Raw genomic sequence first — 15829 nt, forward strand, 5'->3', positions numbered from 1 at the left:
TCTTCTTTAACCTGTTTTAGTTAACAACACATACCCTGCATCACATATTGTTTAACTGCATAACATCTTATGCAAATCCAACATTGACTGCATAACATCTTATGCATAACAACATTGACTGCATAACATCTTATGCATAACAACATGGTATCAGGGGATCGTTAACGATCCTGACCTTTTTCTCTGTAATCAAGTTTCGTTTCTCTGGGTGTTTACTATGGCGCAATCAGATCATAATACTAGTTTGCCTTTAAACTCTGTCTTGCTGAATGATGTCAATTATGTCAGCTGGTTTAGGGCTGCTGCTCTTGCTCTTGGGGGTAAAAGAAAATCTGGGTATATTGGTGAGAATAGTACTTGTCCAGATGCTAAAGATCCAAAGTATGAAGATTGGATTGCTGATGATCAACTGGTTCGCACGTGGCTGCTCCAGTCGATGGAACCACATATTTATGAAATTTTCTCGTTTTCAGAGTCTGCAAAGGATTTGTGGAAGTCTGTTGCTAGTCTGTATGGCTTACGGAATAATGCTGCTCGGGTGTTTGAGCTGAAACGTGAGATTGCTGAGGCTGCACAAGGTACGAAAATTTTTACTGAGCATTTTGGTTATTTACCAAAGAAGTGGGATGAACTGGATACATATCGTCCTCATACAACTGATGCCAAAATTCTCTTGAAGAGGGTTGAGGAGGATAAAATTTTTGATGTGCTCAGTAGCCTCACATCAGAGTATGAATCTCTTAGAAGCACTATTCTCATGAGTGCTGAATTGCCAAGTTTGTCTAGTGTCTGTGCGACTGTGCAGCGTGAAGAGACACGTAGGAAAGTTATGAATCCTGTTTCTAAAAGCATTGTAGACCTGGATGCTGCTGAATCCAGTGCTCTTCTGAGCTCCAGAGATGATAAACGCAGAGCCATGCCATTTGATAAGGACAAGAATTCTCGTGCTAAGGGTAAGAGAGAAGTTTTTCATTGTGATCATTGTAATAAAACTGGTCACACCAAGGATCGTTGTTGGGATATTTATCCTCATCTTAAAGCTAATTTTGACAAAATTAAGCTTGCTCGAGCTGCTGTAGCTGATAATTCATCCTTTACTATAGACCAGTTGAAGGATTTCTTTCACCAGTTGGGTAATAAGAATGAGCGCAAGGTCAACCATACTTCAGGTAACCTGCTAGCCTTTCTTACTACGCCTATTTCCAATCGCCATATTTGGATTATTGATTCAGGAGCTACAGATCATATGGAAAATGATCCTTCGTCAGTTCATGCATTTATTCGCAGCTCTCATAAAAATGTGTCTGTTGCTAATGGCTCTACTGCTCCTGTGCTGGGCAGTGGGAAAGTGCATTTTTTTCCAGATTGTCCGCCATCTAATGCACTTGTTGTTCCCTTGTTTCCTACTCAGTTGTTATATGTTGGTCAAATCACTAATTCTCTGAATTGTGATGTTACATTTACCCCTACCTCGGTCATCTTTCAGGATCGAAAGACGAAGACGACGATTGGTAGAGGCATCTTTTCTCATGGATTGTACCTGTTACGCTCTAGTGACATGGCATGTCTCACTCAAAGATCAACTCCGCAGTTTCTTTATCATCAAAGACTTGGACATCCTTCCAGTCGTGTTTTGTCTAGGATTTTTCCCACATTTTCTGTTCAGTCTCAAGTCTGTGATGTTTGCCAGTTTTCTAAACAATCTCGTTTTCCATTTTCTAACTCTGTGACTCGAGCTGTGTAAATATTTTGTTATCTTTATAGATGATTGGTCACGTGCTACATGGATCTATTTACTCAAATCCAAAACTGAGGTTTCATCTGTATTTGGGGATTTTCATTGTATGATACGCAACCAATTTGATGCACAGGTTAAAATTTTAGATCAGATAATGTCACTGAGTTTGTCAAAGGCCCTCTTCCAGGTTATTTGCGTAGTCATGGTATTATCCATCAAACTAGCTGTGTTGGTACTTCACAGCAAAATGGTGTTGCTGAAAGGAAACTTCGTCATATTCTGGAAACAACCCGTGCTCTTATGATTCAGATGCATGTTCCAAAGAAATTCTGGTCTCATGGTTCTCTGACGGCCACTTACTTGATCAATCGTCTGCCTAGTCGTGTGCTTGAGTTCAAATCTCCATTAGAGGTTTTAAAACATCATCATCATGGCATTTCTCATCTCAGAGTTTTCGGTTGTGTTTGTTATGTACATTTACAAGCTAAGCATCGTGATAAACTGGATTCACGTGCAACTAAGTGTGTGTTCTTTGGGTACTCATCTACAAAGAAAGGATATATTTGTTATCATCCACCCACTAGAAATCTACAGATTTCTCGTGATGTTGTGTTTGATGAAATAATGGCTTATTTTCACTGTGATTCTGGCAGTCGGTCTCAGGGGGAGTGTTATACAGATTTGGCACCACTTCCAGTTATTAATGAGATACCTACTGCAACAGATTCCCACAGAGATAATGGTGATGGGGTAGAGTTGGTGGACGTATCTAATGCAGTGTTGGATGTGCATAATGAAGCAGTTCATGAAGAAGCTTCAGACAATAATGTTAGTGTTACTGATGATAATACAGGACTACAAGATGTGCCGCATCAAGTTCCAGAAACTGAGGTTCTGGTTCCACAATATCATCAACCAGTGGTACCAATTGTCAGAACCTCAAGTCGTGAGAAGAAGGCTCCAGATAAATACAAAGATTTCTTTACATATCATTCCGCTGCGTATCCTATACAAGCACATTTAACTTATGATCATGTAGGTTCTTCACACTCTGCATTTCTAAGTGCTATATCCAGTCATCAAGAACCTAGAAACTACAATGAAGCAAAGTCTAATCCAAAATGGAGGGCACCAATGGATAATGAGTTACGTGCCTTAGATGTAAATAATACATACAGTATTGTCAAGTTGCCTCTCGGGAAGAAGACTGTTGGATGTAGATGGGTGTACAAAATTAAATACAGAAGTGATGGAACTGTTGAGCGTTATAAGGCAAGATTAGTGGCAAGAGGTTTTACTCAGTGATATGGAGAAGACTACACAGAAACCTTTGCACCAGTTGCAAAGATGAATACGTTTCGTGTTCTTATGTCTCTTGCAGTTAATAAAGATTGGAAATTGTTTCAAATGGATGTTAAGACTGCATTCTTACAAGGTGATCTAGAAGAAGAGGTGTATATGAGTATACCACCTGGACACCCTCGAGAAGGAGAGAGCAATATGGTTTGCAAGCTTAAGAAGGCAATATATGGTTTAAAGCAATCACCACGTGCATGGTATGCAAAGTTAAGTTCAGTACTCATCTAGAATAAGTTCAAAAGGAGCTCTGCCGATTCTTCCTTGTTTATTAAAAGAAGTAATATTGGTACAACTATAGTTCTAGTGTATGTTGATGACCTTGTGATTACAGGAGACAATCAACAAGAAATTAGAAATCTTAAAGCAATGCTTCATTCCAGATTTGACATCAAGGATTTAGGAATACTGAAGTACTTCCTGGGATTAGAAGTTGCTTACTCAAAGAAGGGTATTTTTCTGAATCAAAGAAAATATGTGTTGGACCTGCTGAAGGCTACATGAAAAATGGGAGTAAAGCCTTGTGATACTCCTACAGAAAATGGCAACAAACTTGATAATGATGGTGATGTGTTAAGTGACATTGGGTCATATCAAAGGTTAGTAGGCAAGTTAATTTATCTCACTATTACCAGACCTGACATAGCACATGCAGTAAGCTTAGTCAGTTGTTATATGCATACACCTCGTGTTAAACATTTGAATGCAGTAACTAGGATTCTACAGTATTTAAAAGGATCACCAGGAAGAGGAGTTTTGATGACAAAGAATGAAGCCTATTCAATTTCTAGCTACTGTATAACAGCATATTCAGATGCTGATTATGCTGGATGTCCAGTTGATCGTAAATCAACAACATGGTATTGCATATTCTTTGGTGGTAATCTGGTTACATGGAGAAGCAAGAAAAAAAATGTTGTTTCTCGATCAAGCGCTGAAGCAGAATACAGAGCCATGGCTTCAACAACATGTGAGATTGTTTGGCTGCGAGCATTACTTAAAGATTTGGGTTTTCTGTCACCTCAGCCAGCTAAGATGTTCTGTGACAATCAAGCAGCGATACAAATCGCATGAAATCCCACCTTTCATGAGCGTACAAAGCACATAGAAGTGGATTGTCATTTTGTTAGAGAGAAGGTATTGGCCAAAGTAATATGCACTCCCTTCGTTCGTAGTCATCAACAACTGGAAAATGTTTTTACTAAGGGTTTACCTGTCAAGAAATTCAATGGAATTCTATCCAAGTTGGGCTCCATTGATATCTTCGCACCAACTTGAGGGGGAGTGTTGGAACAAAGGAGAATATTTGGTTTCTCTATTTATGATTGGCTTACGCTGCAAGAAAATATTCTCTAGATATGTTGCTATCTATACGAATATGTGGCATGTATAAGATATATATATACACGTCTTGTAAAACCTCCATTGATAATAAGAAACCCTAATCATTCTTCTCCCGTGAACGTAGGCTATAGCCGAACCACGTTAAACTGTGTTTCTTCTTTAACCTGTTTTAGTTAACAACACATACCCTGCATCACATATTGCTTAACTGCATAACATCTTATGCAGATCCAACATTGACTGCATAACATCTTATGCATAACAATAATAAGCTCATTAAATATGAATAATCAGTATTCATCTAAGACAAGAATCAGTATCAACTATCAGCAATGGAACATCACCATTCCACTTCCGGTCTAGTTGGGAAACTTGTTACTGAAATGGAGGTTTAACTGCAACGCCGACAACTATTACCAAATATTTAAGCAGCATGAAGACGTTCCAAAAGCAATACCTCATATTTTTACGAGCATGAAAGTTCTTGAGGGACATGGACTTACTTCTGGTTCTATCAAGGAATGGCACTATCTTCATGGTATGTATTCATTTTAATCAATATACAAAAATTGTGTTATTTTATATTATGAATGTCTTGATATCGTAGGCTAAAATTTTATTTACGTTTATATTTATGTCTGTGCATCCAGAGGGAAAATCACTCGTATTCAAGGAGAACACCACATATAACGATGAAGAAAGGACGATATGTCACAGCGTTATAGGAGGTGACTCGCTGAATGATTACAAGAACTTCAGTGCGACACTTCAGGTTAAGGTTACGCCTATGGGTCATGGAACTACGTACCTGGCTCCACCAGCCCAGCCGGCTCCCAAGCAACATTTTAACTAACCAGCCCAGCCGGCTTCCAAACAACATCATTTTAGCCTTCGTAGGCCTCATTTCAGCCAACCAGCACAGCCGGAATCCAAGCATCATTTCAGCCTTCATAAGCCTCATTTAAACCTTTGCTAGACAATTTCACACTGCCCCCTGACCGGCCGTGTCTTGGGTATGGAAGATGTTTCCCCACCTGCTCCTACATACGTGGCTCCGTCCGTTCCTACGTACGTGGCTCCGTCCATGCATGGAAGCACTGTGATGGGGATTATAGATTATGAGAAGATCAATAAGGATTCTCCAATCCCCGTTCCTTATCTAGCTTTCTTCCATCAGATCATTGTAGACTTGAACTCTCACTTCTGCGATTCTTATTAAATTTTCGATAGATATGCGTGCCCACGGATTTATGTATATGTATGCAACAACAATCTCAGTGTCTTGTGTACGATATATGTGTGGTAATAAAAACTATATATAAACGTGGACATGCCAAAAATCTATTTTCGGCGTAATCAAGGTTTACTCATTGCATGTGTATGAGTGGTTGTTTCATAATAGTAAGGCATTCGAATAAGTGAATTATGTATGTCGTTTGGATTGAAAAACAAACATTCAGAATAATGTCGGCATCGTATGGGCCGTGACAGTGTATCACTAAGTACGACTGTTAGATCAAAAAGTTGTACTTCTTTCTCTATCTTTTCTCTTCAAGAGATTCCGGATTTATCCACGTTTCATTTTCCTTTTTCTTATTAATAAAAGATTGAGATTAAAAAATAAAGCCGCTAACTAAACAGTACTTGAGTATCTTTGATTTGGCTCAAAAGGTCCTCAAAATGGACATTTTAGGCCTAGTCATCACAATACTAGTGGTTATACGTGAATTTATATCTGCAGTGTCATCACAAAATCTTTTCTATGATTCTATCTCTTATATCTTCCCGATAGATCTAGTTGAATGATCGTTGCCCCAAACACAGCTCATTATCGAGTCATCACCCTTTGCTAATCGTTTCTATATAAACTCAATTAGCAAAGATCAATTTTCATCAGAATCAGTATCAACTACCATCGATGGCACATGGCCAGACCACTTCATGTCTAGTCGGGAAACTTGTTACTGAGTTGGAGGTTAACTACAACGCCGACAAGTATTACCATATATTTAAGAACCATGAAGAGGTTTCAAGAGCAATACCTCATATTTACAGGAGCATAAAAGTTCTTGAGGGACATGGAAAGACTTCCGGCTGTATCAAGGAATGGTGCTATATTCATGGTATGCTTACATCCTAATCACTAGCTACACAAAATTTGTATCTTTTTTTAAATTCTTAAATCTCTTCATATCGTAACCTTAGATATTCTGTTTGTGTGCATCCAGAGGGTAAAACACTGATTCTCAAGGAGAGCACAACATATAACGATGAAACAAGGATGATATGTCACAGCGTTGTAGGAGGAGATATTGCAAATGATTACAAGATGTTCAATGCAACACTTCTGGTTAAGGGAAATTTTACTAGTCAAGTTGTTGCGGTTGCCCACCCACCCCAGCCGACACTCATTCATCATTCTAGCCTTTGTAAGCTGGCTCATAAGTCTCATGTCACCCTTAGTAAGCTGGCTGAGAAGTCTCATCTTAGCTTTAGCAAGCGGGAGCACAAGCATCGTTTTAGCCTTAAGCCGATTTTGCACAACCTGGCGGGCTGTGACTGTGACACGCGTAGCCAAGATTTTAGTCCACCCGTTCCTACATACGTGGCTCCATCCTTTCATGGGAACACTGCGATGTTTATCATAGATTATGAGAAGAAGAATAAGAATTCTCCAGTTCCTGTTTCTTATCTAGCTTTCTTCCATCGGATCATTCTAGACTTGAACTCTCACTTCTGTGCTTATGGTTAAATTATCACTGTCTTGCGTATGGTATTTGCGCGGTTATAAAAACTATATATAAATGTGGACTTGCCAAAAAAATCTATTTTCTGCCCAATGGAGGCTTACTTATTGCATGTGTATGTGTGGTTTGTTTCAAAATGATATGAAGAAGTGATTTCTGCAAGTCATTTGGATCATTTCTTTCTGTTTATAAAATTCTCATAGCATGCCTTTTGTAATTGATCAGTTCAGCACATTCCAAAGGTGTTCAGCATTTTAATCTATGTTGTGAAATTAGTGCGCCCTAGACGAGTCGTCCTAGGGGCGCCTATATAATAAAACGCCGTATGCCCATGAGTAAATAATTGATCCTTGGTCGATAAATAAACAAATTGAAAAAAGCAAATAATAATGAATCAAGCTAGCTAGCTAACACGATTTCGCTATCATAATAAGGTAGCACTGTAATTTCAGGAAATCCTACGATACACCCAAGTAGTGGTGTAAAACGTGTCGACCTGACACAACTCAGCCCACGAAATCACGTATTTAACATACTATGTGATGTTTTGGACTGAGGCCAAAATTGAGATGCATTATGTTGTGTCATGCTAAATGGCATGTTGTGCCGTGGCAGAATAATGATCGCGTTATGCCATGTAGTGCTGTGTTAGCCCACTTATCTTATGTTTTCAAAGTAAATATTTTTCCAGTAGTTTACTTGGTATGTGCATTATCATAGAAATGTCACAAACTAACTAAAATAAAGACTTTTTTGTGATATATGCATGAAATATGATGCTCTGCGTTGTATTTTGTGCATGATGACAACAGTTTTGTTTCAAAAATATCACCTTATCTAGTCAATGGATACATGTTTATCACATAGTTGCTTTCTTACCGTCACGATTTCGTAACAGTTTCTTAAAGACCTTTGGTAACAGGGGTTTCAGTGACAGTGCAAATTATTTCCAAGCTGTCACATAAACAGTTTGGTGGCAGTTTTTAACTGTCACCTAAGCCCATTTTTGAACTAGTATTCCTTGTTTAAACCTTGATGGAAACAATTTAAGCTTATTGCAAATCAATGTGAAACTGGTTTCATCCAAACAAAATTCGACCATTTTCAAACTAGATTTCACATAGGCTAGCCCTAAATGAAACCAGTTGCATCAAAACAAATTTAGTCAACTTTGAACTAGATTTATAAAAGTTCAACCCAGCCAAACCAAATTCAATCAGTTATTTAAGCAAGATTTTACACAGGTCAATTCAAGTCGTTTGGAAAATAAAATTACGGATAGGAGACTTGCATGTTTTAGGATTATCAAGAGCCAATCCATATTGTTGATTTCCCCTGTGGTGAATGGATGGATTTGAAACCTAATTTAACTTCTTGAACTTATGAATGATGGAATAGGGAAATTTTAACGAAGTTAGGGCATTAAAAGTCTTTAATGGCTGTGGTGTTTTCATCAAATCGGAGTTGGTTTTTTGCGTTGGTGGCGGTAATTAACAGTGGTGTTCATGGTGAAATTTGGATGTTGATGGTGTTATTGTGATGCCGTTGGTGGTTGGGTAAGAAAGTGCAATCTTAATGTTAGTGATGTCGATGCCGGAAGAAGATGGAGCTTATATATTCAGTTAGTGGAGAAAGATCAAGGTGGAAATGGTGGAAAATTTTGTTTCCTGTTGGTGGAAAAAGAAATGGTGGAGAAGACGTTGGAAGAGATAAGATATCTTCGATGGTTTCCAAATGTGATATGTCAAGGGTTTCTTTTTATTACGGCTCGGTTGCAGCTGCAATATTTGCGGTCTAAAAGGCTGAGAAGCATCAACTGGCACTAGCTCACTGGATCGATCAACTTACTTTGGTGGTGCGTTAATCTTAGAAAACCAAATTTGCGTTAGAAAATAGATAAGCATGACTAGTACTGTTACAATGACTGAATTTTAATCATGGATCTGTACTTATTAGTAAACCCCCACACCACATGTATACAGCACACCGAAAACTAGACACTTTTAATGCATGCAGTTGATCTTGATATGCACTTGTTCATCATATATGCTATTTGTGTTGATCATTTCTTTTTCCACCCCTAATTTATTTAGCCATATCGTAGTTCTTTTTTTCCAATTTATGTAGGTGGAGTCTTGTTATCAACGAAGCCCAAATACAAACCCGAATATGTAATAAACTTACACGGAAAGATTTGCTATGCTTCAAAATAAAATAAAAACTGAAAGATTTTCTTTGGATTTCCTATTCTTCTTAGGGTGGGCTCTTCCCATCCAGTGATGCAACAATTATTTGTGTTCGCTGCCTCTTATCCCTACGTCGATATAGCTTATGGTTACGAGACCGCATCCTAAGTGGGGTTTCTTGAGGACCGAGTGCATCATAGTCAGGACTTTCCAAGAGCGGCCAGGTATGCTCCAGACGCCCCAGACACTCTTGACTCAATTGTGTACCTCGGCGCCCTGATCAAGTTTTTGCACTTATTAGGAGAGATCTTCTTACCTTAGTTTTTCAACTAAGGCGCTCTCCTGTATGGGCTTCTATTTCACCCTAAATCTCCATGACTCAGGCTCCAGGGTCGTTGTAGCTTTATCTTGAGTCATGCTAATTTCTCAGGGTTTTCCCCAATTATGACGCGCGTTAGATCTTAATTTTTCCTCTTACTATTATGCTTATTAGGATACACGCCACAATTGGATGCCTAACCTCCATCGTTTGGGGTTTTACTTCTGATTCCTTATATTGAGGTCTTATTATGAGGTCTTATTTTTTCCTCGTTCTTCTATTTGTAGGTCTTACCGTTGCCTCTCTTGTCATTATTTTCTTTCTTATTGTTGCCTTCTTCTTATTTGTTTTTCTTTGTGTTTGTTGTGCTTTTCTTCTTTGCATTTATTTCTTCTTGTTGTAGTGCTCTATTCATCTTGATGTAAGTTCCTCTTGGTGAGTTGATATCGCCCTTGATTAAGATAGTTATATCCTTGGCCCCTTTTCTTCTTAGTATGCTTCATGCGATGATAAACCCTATTGGTTTAATTGGATGATCTTTGACAAAAAATTTGCAAAAATATGTGTAGGAGGTAGGAGTCGAACTCAGGACCTATAGCTTGCACCTTCCTTCCTTGACCAAATGTGCATCTTCTTGCGTGCGACATAATAGAACAACGCTTTTGTTTTATTGATAACTTCGTCCCTTTGATGTTCAAAAATATGCGAAAAATACGCATGATGGTAGATTCGAACGCACGTCACCAAGCTCCATCTCTTTGCCTCTGATAAATTGTTATAGCTTCCGTTCGTGAAAGAATGTAACCATGCTGTAATCTTAATTTTTTCCTCACTGTTAGAGCACTGCTCGGTCGAACTCGCATGCGTTGCTATCTCAAGCATGTTTGTCAATGTTAGTGATCAAAACTATAAGTCTTGATTTCTAGTCTACTATAGCTAAGTATCGGACTAGGATAGAGAGTGTATTTGAGCTCAAAAACTCCATGGAGATCATCATACAATGCGAAGAACCACTCAAGGAACTGGTAGAACTTCATCGACTAAAAGGTATGTGGAGACTTGAACTTATCTATCACTCAAAAGTATATCTATTGTATCTCTTATCTTAAGACAAAAGTCGTTTTACTATTTAGACTTTAATTATACACATTTGCTATTTCGAGCCGAGTTTATCTCGTCTATCTGTTTCTCGAAAATATGTGTTGGTAAGCTTTCGCTTTGTCCAAGTTCATCTTTACCTAGTGACGAAAGTCATATTATGTTTCAATCAATTGAAAATGAGAGTTTAGAATATATAACCAATGTTGGATATAAGCATTGTGTGGTAACACATATATGTATAAGTCCTTATTCCTTGAACCAAAATATGCGTACTTTGTTGATCAGGAAAACCAGTCCGCGAACTGTCGGAGGTTCTCGACCCGTGAAAATCTGCTGGAGTTTGTAAACTTCTTCCAGGAACTTAAGTCCGCGTACTTGAGTTGGTTATTACTATAAACGATTATTCGTGAACTTAAACTTATATAAAATAAGGAATGCAAGTTTGCAAACCGTGGCTATAAAGTTGATGAATCGATTCGAGTGAATCAAATCGTTTTTGCTTCGATTGTGTCTTGTATACTTATATAAGATCTAAGCAATTGAACAACTCTCTAACTAGTTCATTTGAGTCATTAGAACTATCTATGGTAAAGAAGAATATGGTTAATATGAAAGTGATCATTTGGCTAACCATTTGGTTAACTATTGTTGAACCAAAGAATGTACATGTTTGGGTACAGTTACACAAACCTAAAATTGTGCATTTCATTTGTGTGTAACAAGCTAGGTTTTCGATCTAACGGTTGAAAGATATTAGCTTGAATCTAATCAGGTTTTCATTTAACGGTGAATATTGAATGCTTTGTTACCAAGCTAACATTGATTGCAAACCCTGGTTTGAAAGACTATATAAGGGAGAACTTTAGCAACTGGGAAACCTAATCCTCACACTTTACGTGTGATACTAGTTGTATTAACTAGAGTTGATTCTCCTTTAACCTTAGGTTTCTTCTTGTAAACCAGGTTAACGACTGGAAGACTTCATTGGGATTATGAAGCCAGACCGATACTACTTTCTCGTAGTTGTGTGATCTGATCTTGCATATTCTATCGTACGAGTACAATCGTAAATATTGGCTTGAGTTTGATATCTCCGATAGGAAAGATATAAAATTAATCACAAACATCTTCTTATCATCGTTTGTGATTCCACAATATCTTCTTTCAAAGCGTCTATTAAGACTATTGTGAGGTAATTGGTAATTCTAGGCTGTTTTTTGGGAATATATGTCCGGGTTATCAATTGGTTCATGTTCACCTTGATTTATTAAAAGACAGAACAAAACTCATAGATCACTTTCAAGCTAACCTCTGTCTGTAAACACTTAGAAAATACTGATTTGCAGAATCTAGGTTCGTCTAGCTCGTCTTGTTGAGTTATAAGCCGAACCTTATCTTTGCACACTCAAGTTTTTCGATCTTGTTTTAGCCATAACTTTTTCGTCCGATGTCGGAATGACCTCATTCTTTTTGCGTTGTGTTTGTATTTTTATTCTCTTTAAGTTGAGTTTAATATGGACCTTGGTATTCTCCATCATTAGATTTCACTTTCTTAACACTTTTAGTAATTTCCATTTTTTTTGTTTAGTTCATCATATGAAAAGGCTGCACAATAGAAAACATATGTAATAAAAATCCTAATCCCTAAATGTGTATGAATTTATGTGTTTCATGGAAAATCAGTATCATGTTCGGATGATGTGATTTTTTGAATATGAGCCGAACTTGGAAAAATATATAGTTCGGCTGATACGATATTTAGAGTGAAAACCGAACCTAACTCTCAGGAATAGGTTCGGATTATTATTAGACTTTAATGTAAGACGAACTAGGATCTTGCAAATAGGTTGGAAGTTGGAAAATGAAGGTTCGTCTTATAACGTTAACAAATTCATCTAGCCGAACTGTTCATCAATTTAGTGCGTTCGGCTTCTATTTTAAAGCCGAACATAGTCCTGGTTCGCCGAACCATGATGAAAAACACAATTTTTTGATGATTTCAAGCTATAAAAGTGAGATTAAACATAAAATAAAAGTGTACATGTGTGTTAGAACCATTGGGTTCCTCATCTATGTATTCATCATCTGGATTTGGCTCATAAAAATCACCATCTTGAGTTTGAATTTGTGTAAAATCATTCTCATAATCTAAGAAATCAGCCATTTTTGGATCATTTTTTTAGTTGATATGTATTTTCCTAGGTTTTTTAGATGAAGAATGACCCTCCTCATCCACCATTGAATCAAGAAAAAAAAATTCTCACAAAGGGAAGATTTGCCATTATAAAAAGTTTTGGTTAAAGGGGTTTCTGATTTTGTTATTTGACATCTTTTTTTGTCCTTATTCAGTATGCCTAGAAAGATTTAGGTATGCCTAAAAACAGCCTTCAAAGATGTTTTGCATACTCAAAGTTGAAGTTTTTAAGTTTTGCAAGATGCAAGCTCCTACTACCCAGTCAAGGGGAATGTTTCCAACCCTGCTTGATTATTAAGTCTTAATCACTATGACACGTCCGATGATCAAAACTCAAAAAATATCAAAAACCCATAAATAAATAAAGTAAATTAAGAGACTAGATAAGACTATGAGAAAATAATTATGAAAATCAAATAAGAAACAAATATGAACAATTACTAACCCTAGATCACACCATTGATAAGAGAATAAATTTTGTTTTCCCGTAACCTGATTTCTTCATCTGGTTGCAAATCGAGCTCAACACCCATCTTCAATTAACCCATTCTCTTTCTTACCAATTCAGAAACAGTCTCAACTGCTGTTCCCAAAAACAAACCCTAGTTTCTGAATTTCTTCAATTCTCTTAACTTAATCATCAATCTCAGTTCTTAATAAACCTTATCTCGGCAAACCCATATAAATTTCATCTCTGATTCCTTCTTCAGTTTCCTCTGCAATTTCTTCTAAAACCCTAAATCACCAAACACCGATCGGAAACATCATCCATAAGATCATCAACTCTTTAATCGAACATCGTCAACTCTTTAATCACTCTTAATCTCTCTCTCTTTCATCTCTAAATCTCCGCCGTTGTTCTCTTTTCGTTTTCGGTTTCAAGTGAATGAGAATGAGTTTAGGGTTTGGTTTGGTTTAGTTTATTTTTCACGGGAGTATCGTACACCTTGATGGCGTCACTTAACATCCAGTTAAGTATTGGGTGTAAACGGAGCGTAAATAATTTTTTAGAGGCAAATTAAGACAAAATTATTGTCTACCCACCTTTATGATGACGGTGTTACTAATGGGCGGTTAAATACATGTGTAAACGAAGTGTTATCCAAGTTTAAATGTTCCGACCAATAGAGTCCCGCCAAGTGTCCTTACTAGGTTTACTAATGCCCAAAACTTTCATCTAATTTAATTTGAATGGGGTGTCAAACTCACCGTGCGACGTGGGAGCTCATATGACTTGACTTAGCATTTTAAAGGAGGGGAGATTGATTCAAAAATGGAAATATAATTAATAATGAATCAAGCTAGCTAACATGATATCAACTACATCACGAGAGGGTTAATGTTCTCTCTAAAATTCAAATATGAAAGTGGTATACGTATATATAATGTATTCTTTCGTAATTGTGGTTTATGATCGATCAGCGTGTTCAGTGTACTAAAGACTATCTTATATGTCGATTGTCTACTAGACCTTTTTATTGACTTAATAAATGAGTGTGCATGCATACTTGCATGTGTCTGTGGTTCGTCGCATTTCAAGTAAGTCATTGTGCAAAACAATTAGAGCTGAGGATGGAATGGAGCTAACAAAAATGAACGTGCCTGTGTTTCGGTTTGAATGTTAGATATATGTCCTTAAATCACATGCATGCACCATCTACCGTTTGCCTGTTTGATCTGGTGGCAGTAGAAGAACTTTACCCCACTGTACGATACTGTATAGGTCCCGAGATTTGTTCACATTCAATCTAAAAATCTAGAAACATGCGACAAGAAAGCTTAGCAATATATGTATATTTTTTTTTACTCGGCATAGCAATATATGATTCCCGTACCTTGGGTTAATGATAGGGTCAATGATTTGTGCTCGCGTGGGGCAAACACTATTACAACAGAACTTTCACCCTTCAAAGAACACATAATCCTCGTTTAAATTCGAAGGGAGTTGAACTTTCGACCATTCAAACCACTAGGGGTTAAAGACTGTACTACAAAATTCACTTTATGGCGTGTTATTGTTACATTCGATTGGTTAATACAACTACCAGGCATGTGAAAAATCTTTTCCTTCATTACATAATTACCAGAATTAAATTAAATGAAAGAGAATGGAGAAGTTATGAAACACTCGTCGGAAATTGTGCACAAAATTGTACTCGTGGTAGCTCAGAAGTGTTGTTGAATGAACTATTAATTATCACACAAACTCTTATCTTGTCTATAAATCTTCGATTATTTCTAGATATAGTTGAATGATTGTTGTCCTAAATGCAGCTCACTATTGGATCCCTCCTGTACTCGTCGGTTGTTTCTATATAATAAGGCTGGTACGTCCTCCCTGTGTATTCTGAAAGTGTTTCATGTGTTTGCATTAAAATGATAAAGTTGATCGACCTATTCATTGTAACATATTTTAATCAAGCTAGTCTGAAGGTTTCCTCAAATTTCTTCGCGGGTTACAATGACGACTGGATTGCAGTTTCTGTAATATCCTCCGTACTTAGTTAATCCCCATAGCACATGTACACACGGCATTAGACACTGTTAAGGCGCGCAGTTAATCATGATATGCAATTGTGCATATACTATTTGTGTTGATCATTTCTTTAGCCAGTATATGTTTTTTTCAAATTTAAGTATAGCGAGGCTTGTATCAACCGAAAGATTTGCTTTGAGTTTGAGATACTAGCTAGCTATGTCCATTCAACTGGTTGGTTATCATGTTGCTCATTATTTCAACCGATGGTAAACAGAATTCATCCAAATATGGAACCTAAAACAGTATCTCATCACCACAGAAGGAGTTAAAAGTCACTTTGTATGACTACAATGTCACAAGATCTT

General features: G+C 37.3%; 1 protein-coding gene across 1 annotated transcript; it reads left to right on the forward strand.

The window, feature by feature from the left end:
• The first annotated feature begins 6292 nt into the window (after positions 1-6292).
• Positions 6293-7347, forward strand: LOC113345830 (major latex protein 15-like). Its single transcript, XM_026589498.1, has 2 exons — positions 6293-6561; positions 6667-7347. Exons 1-2 carry the CDS (start codon positions 6357-6359, stop codon positions 7188-7190), a joined length of 729 nt encoding a protein of 242 aa, XP_026445283.1. The 5' UTR covers positions 6293-6356; the 3' UTR covers positions 7191-7347.
• The last annotated feature ends 8482 nt before the right edge of the window (positions 7348-15829 follow it).

This window comes from Papaver somniferum, unplaced genomic scaffold, assembly GCF_003573695.1.
Source record: "Papaver somniferum cultivar HN1 unplaced genomic scaffold, ASM357369v1 unplaced-scaffold_84, whole genome shotgun sequence".
NCBI classification, from domain to species: domain Eukaryota; kingdom Viridiplantae; phylum Streptophyta; class Magnoliopsida; order Ranunculales; family Papaveraceae; genus Papaver; species Papaver somniferum.

Excerpts from the sequence above, each read along its gene's own strand:
- LOC113345830 (XM_026589498.1), top strand. The coding sequence starts at position 6,357 with ATGGCACATGGCCAGACCACTTCATGTCTAGTCGGGAAACTTGTTACT. Across the intron at positions 6,562-6,666 it reads GGAATGGTGCTATATTCATG|AGGGTAAAACACTGATTCTC; the intron begins GTATGCTTACAT and ends GTGTGCATCCAG.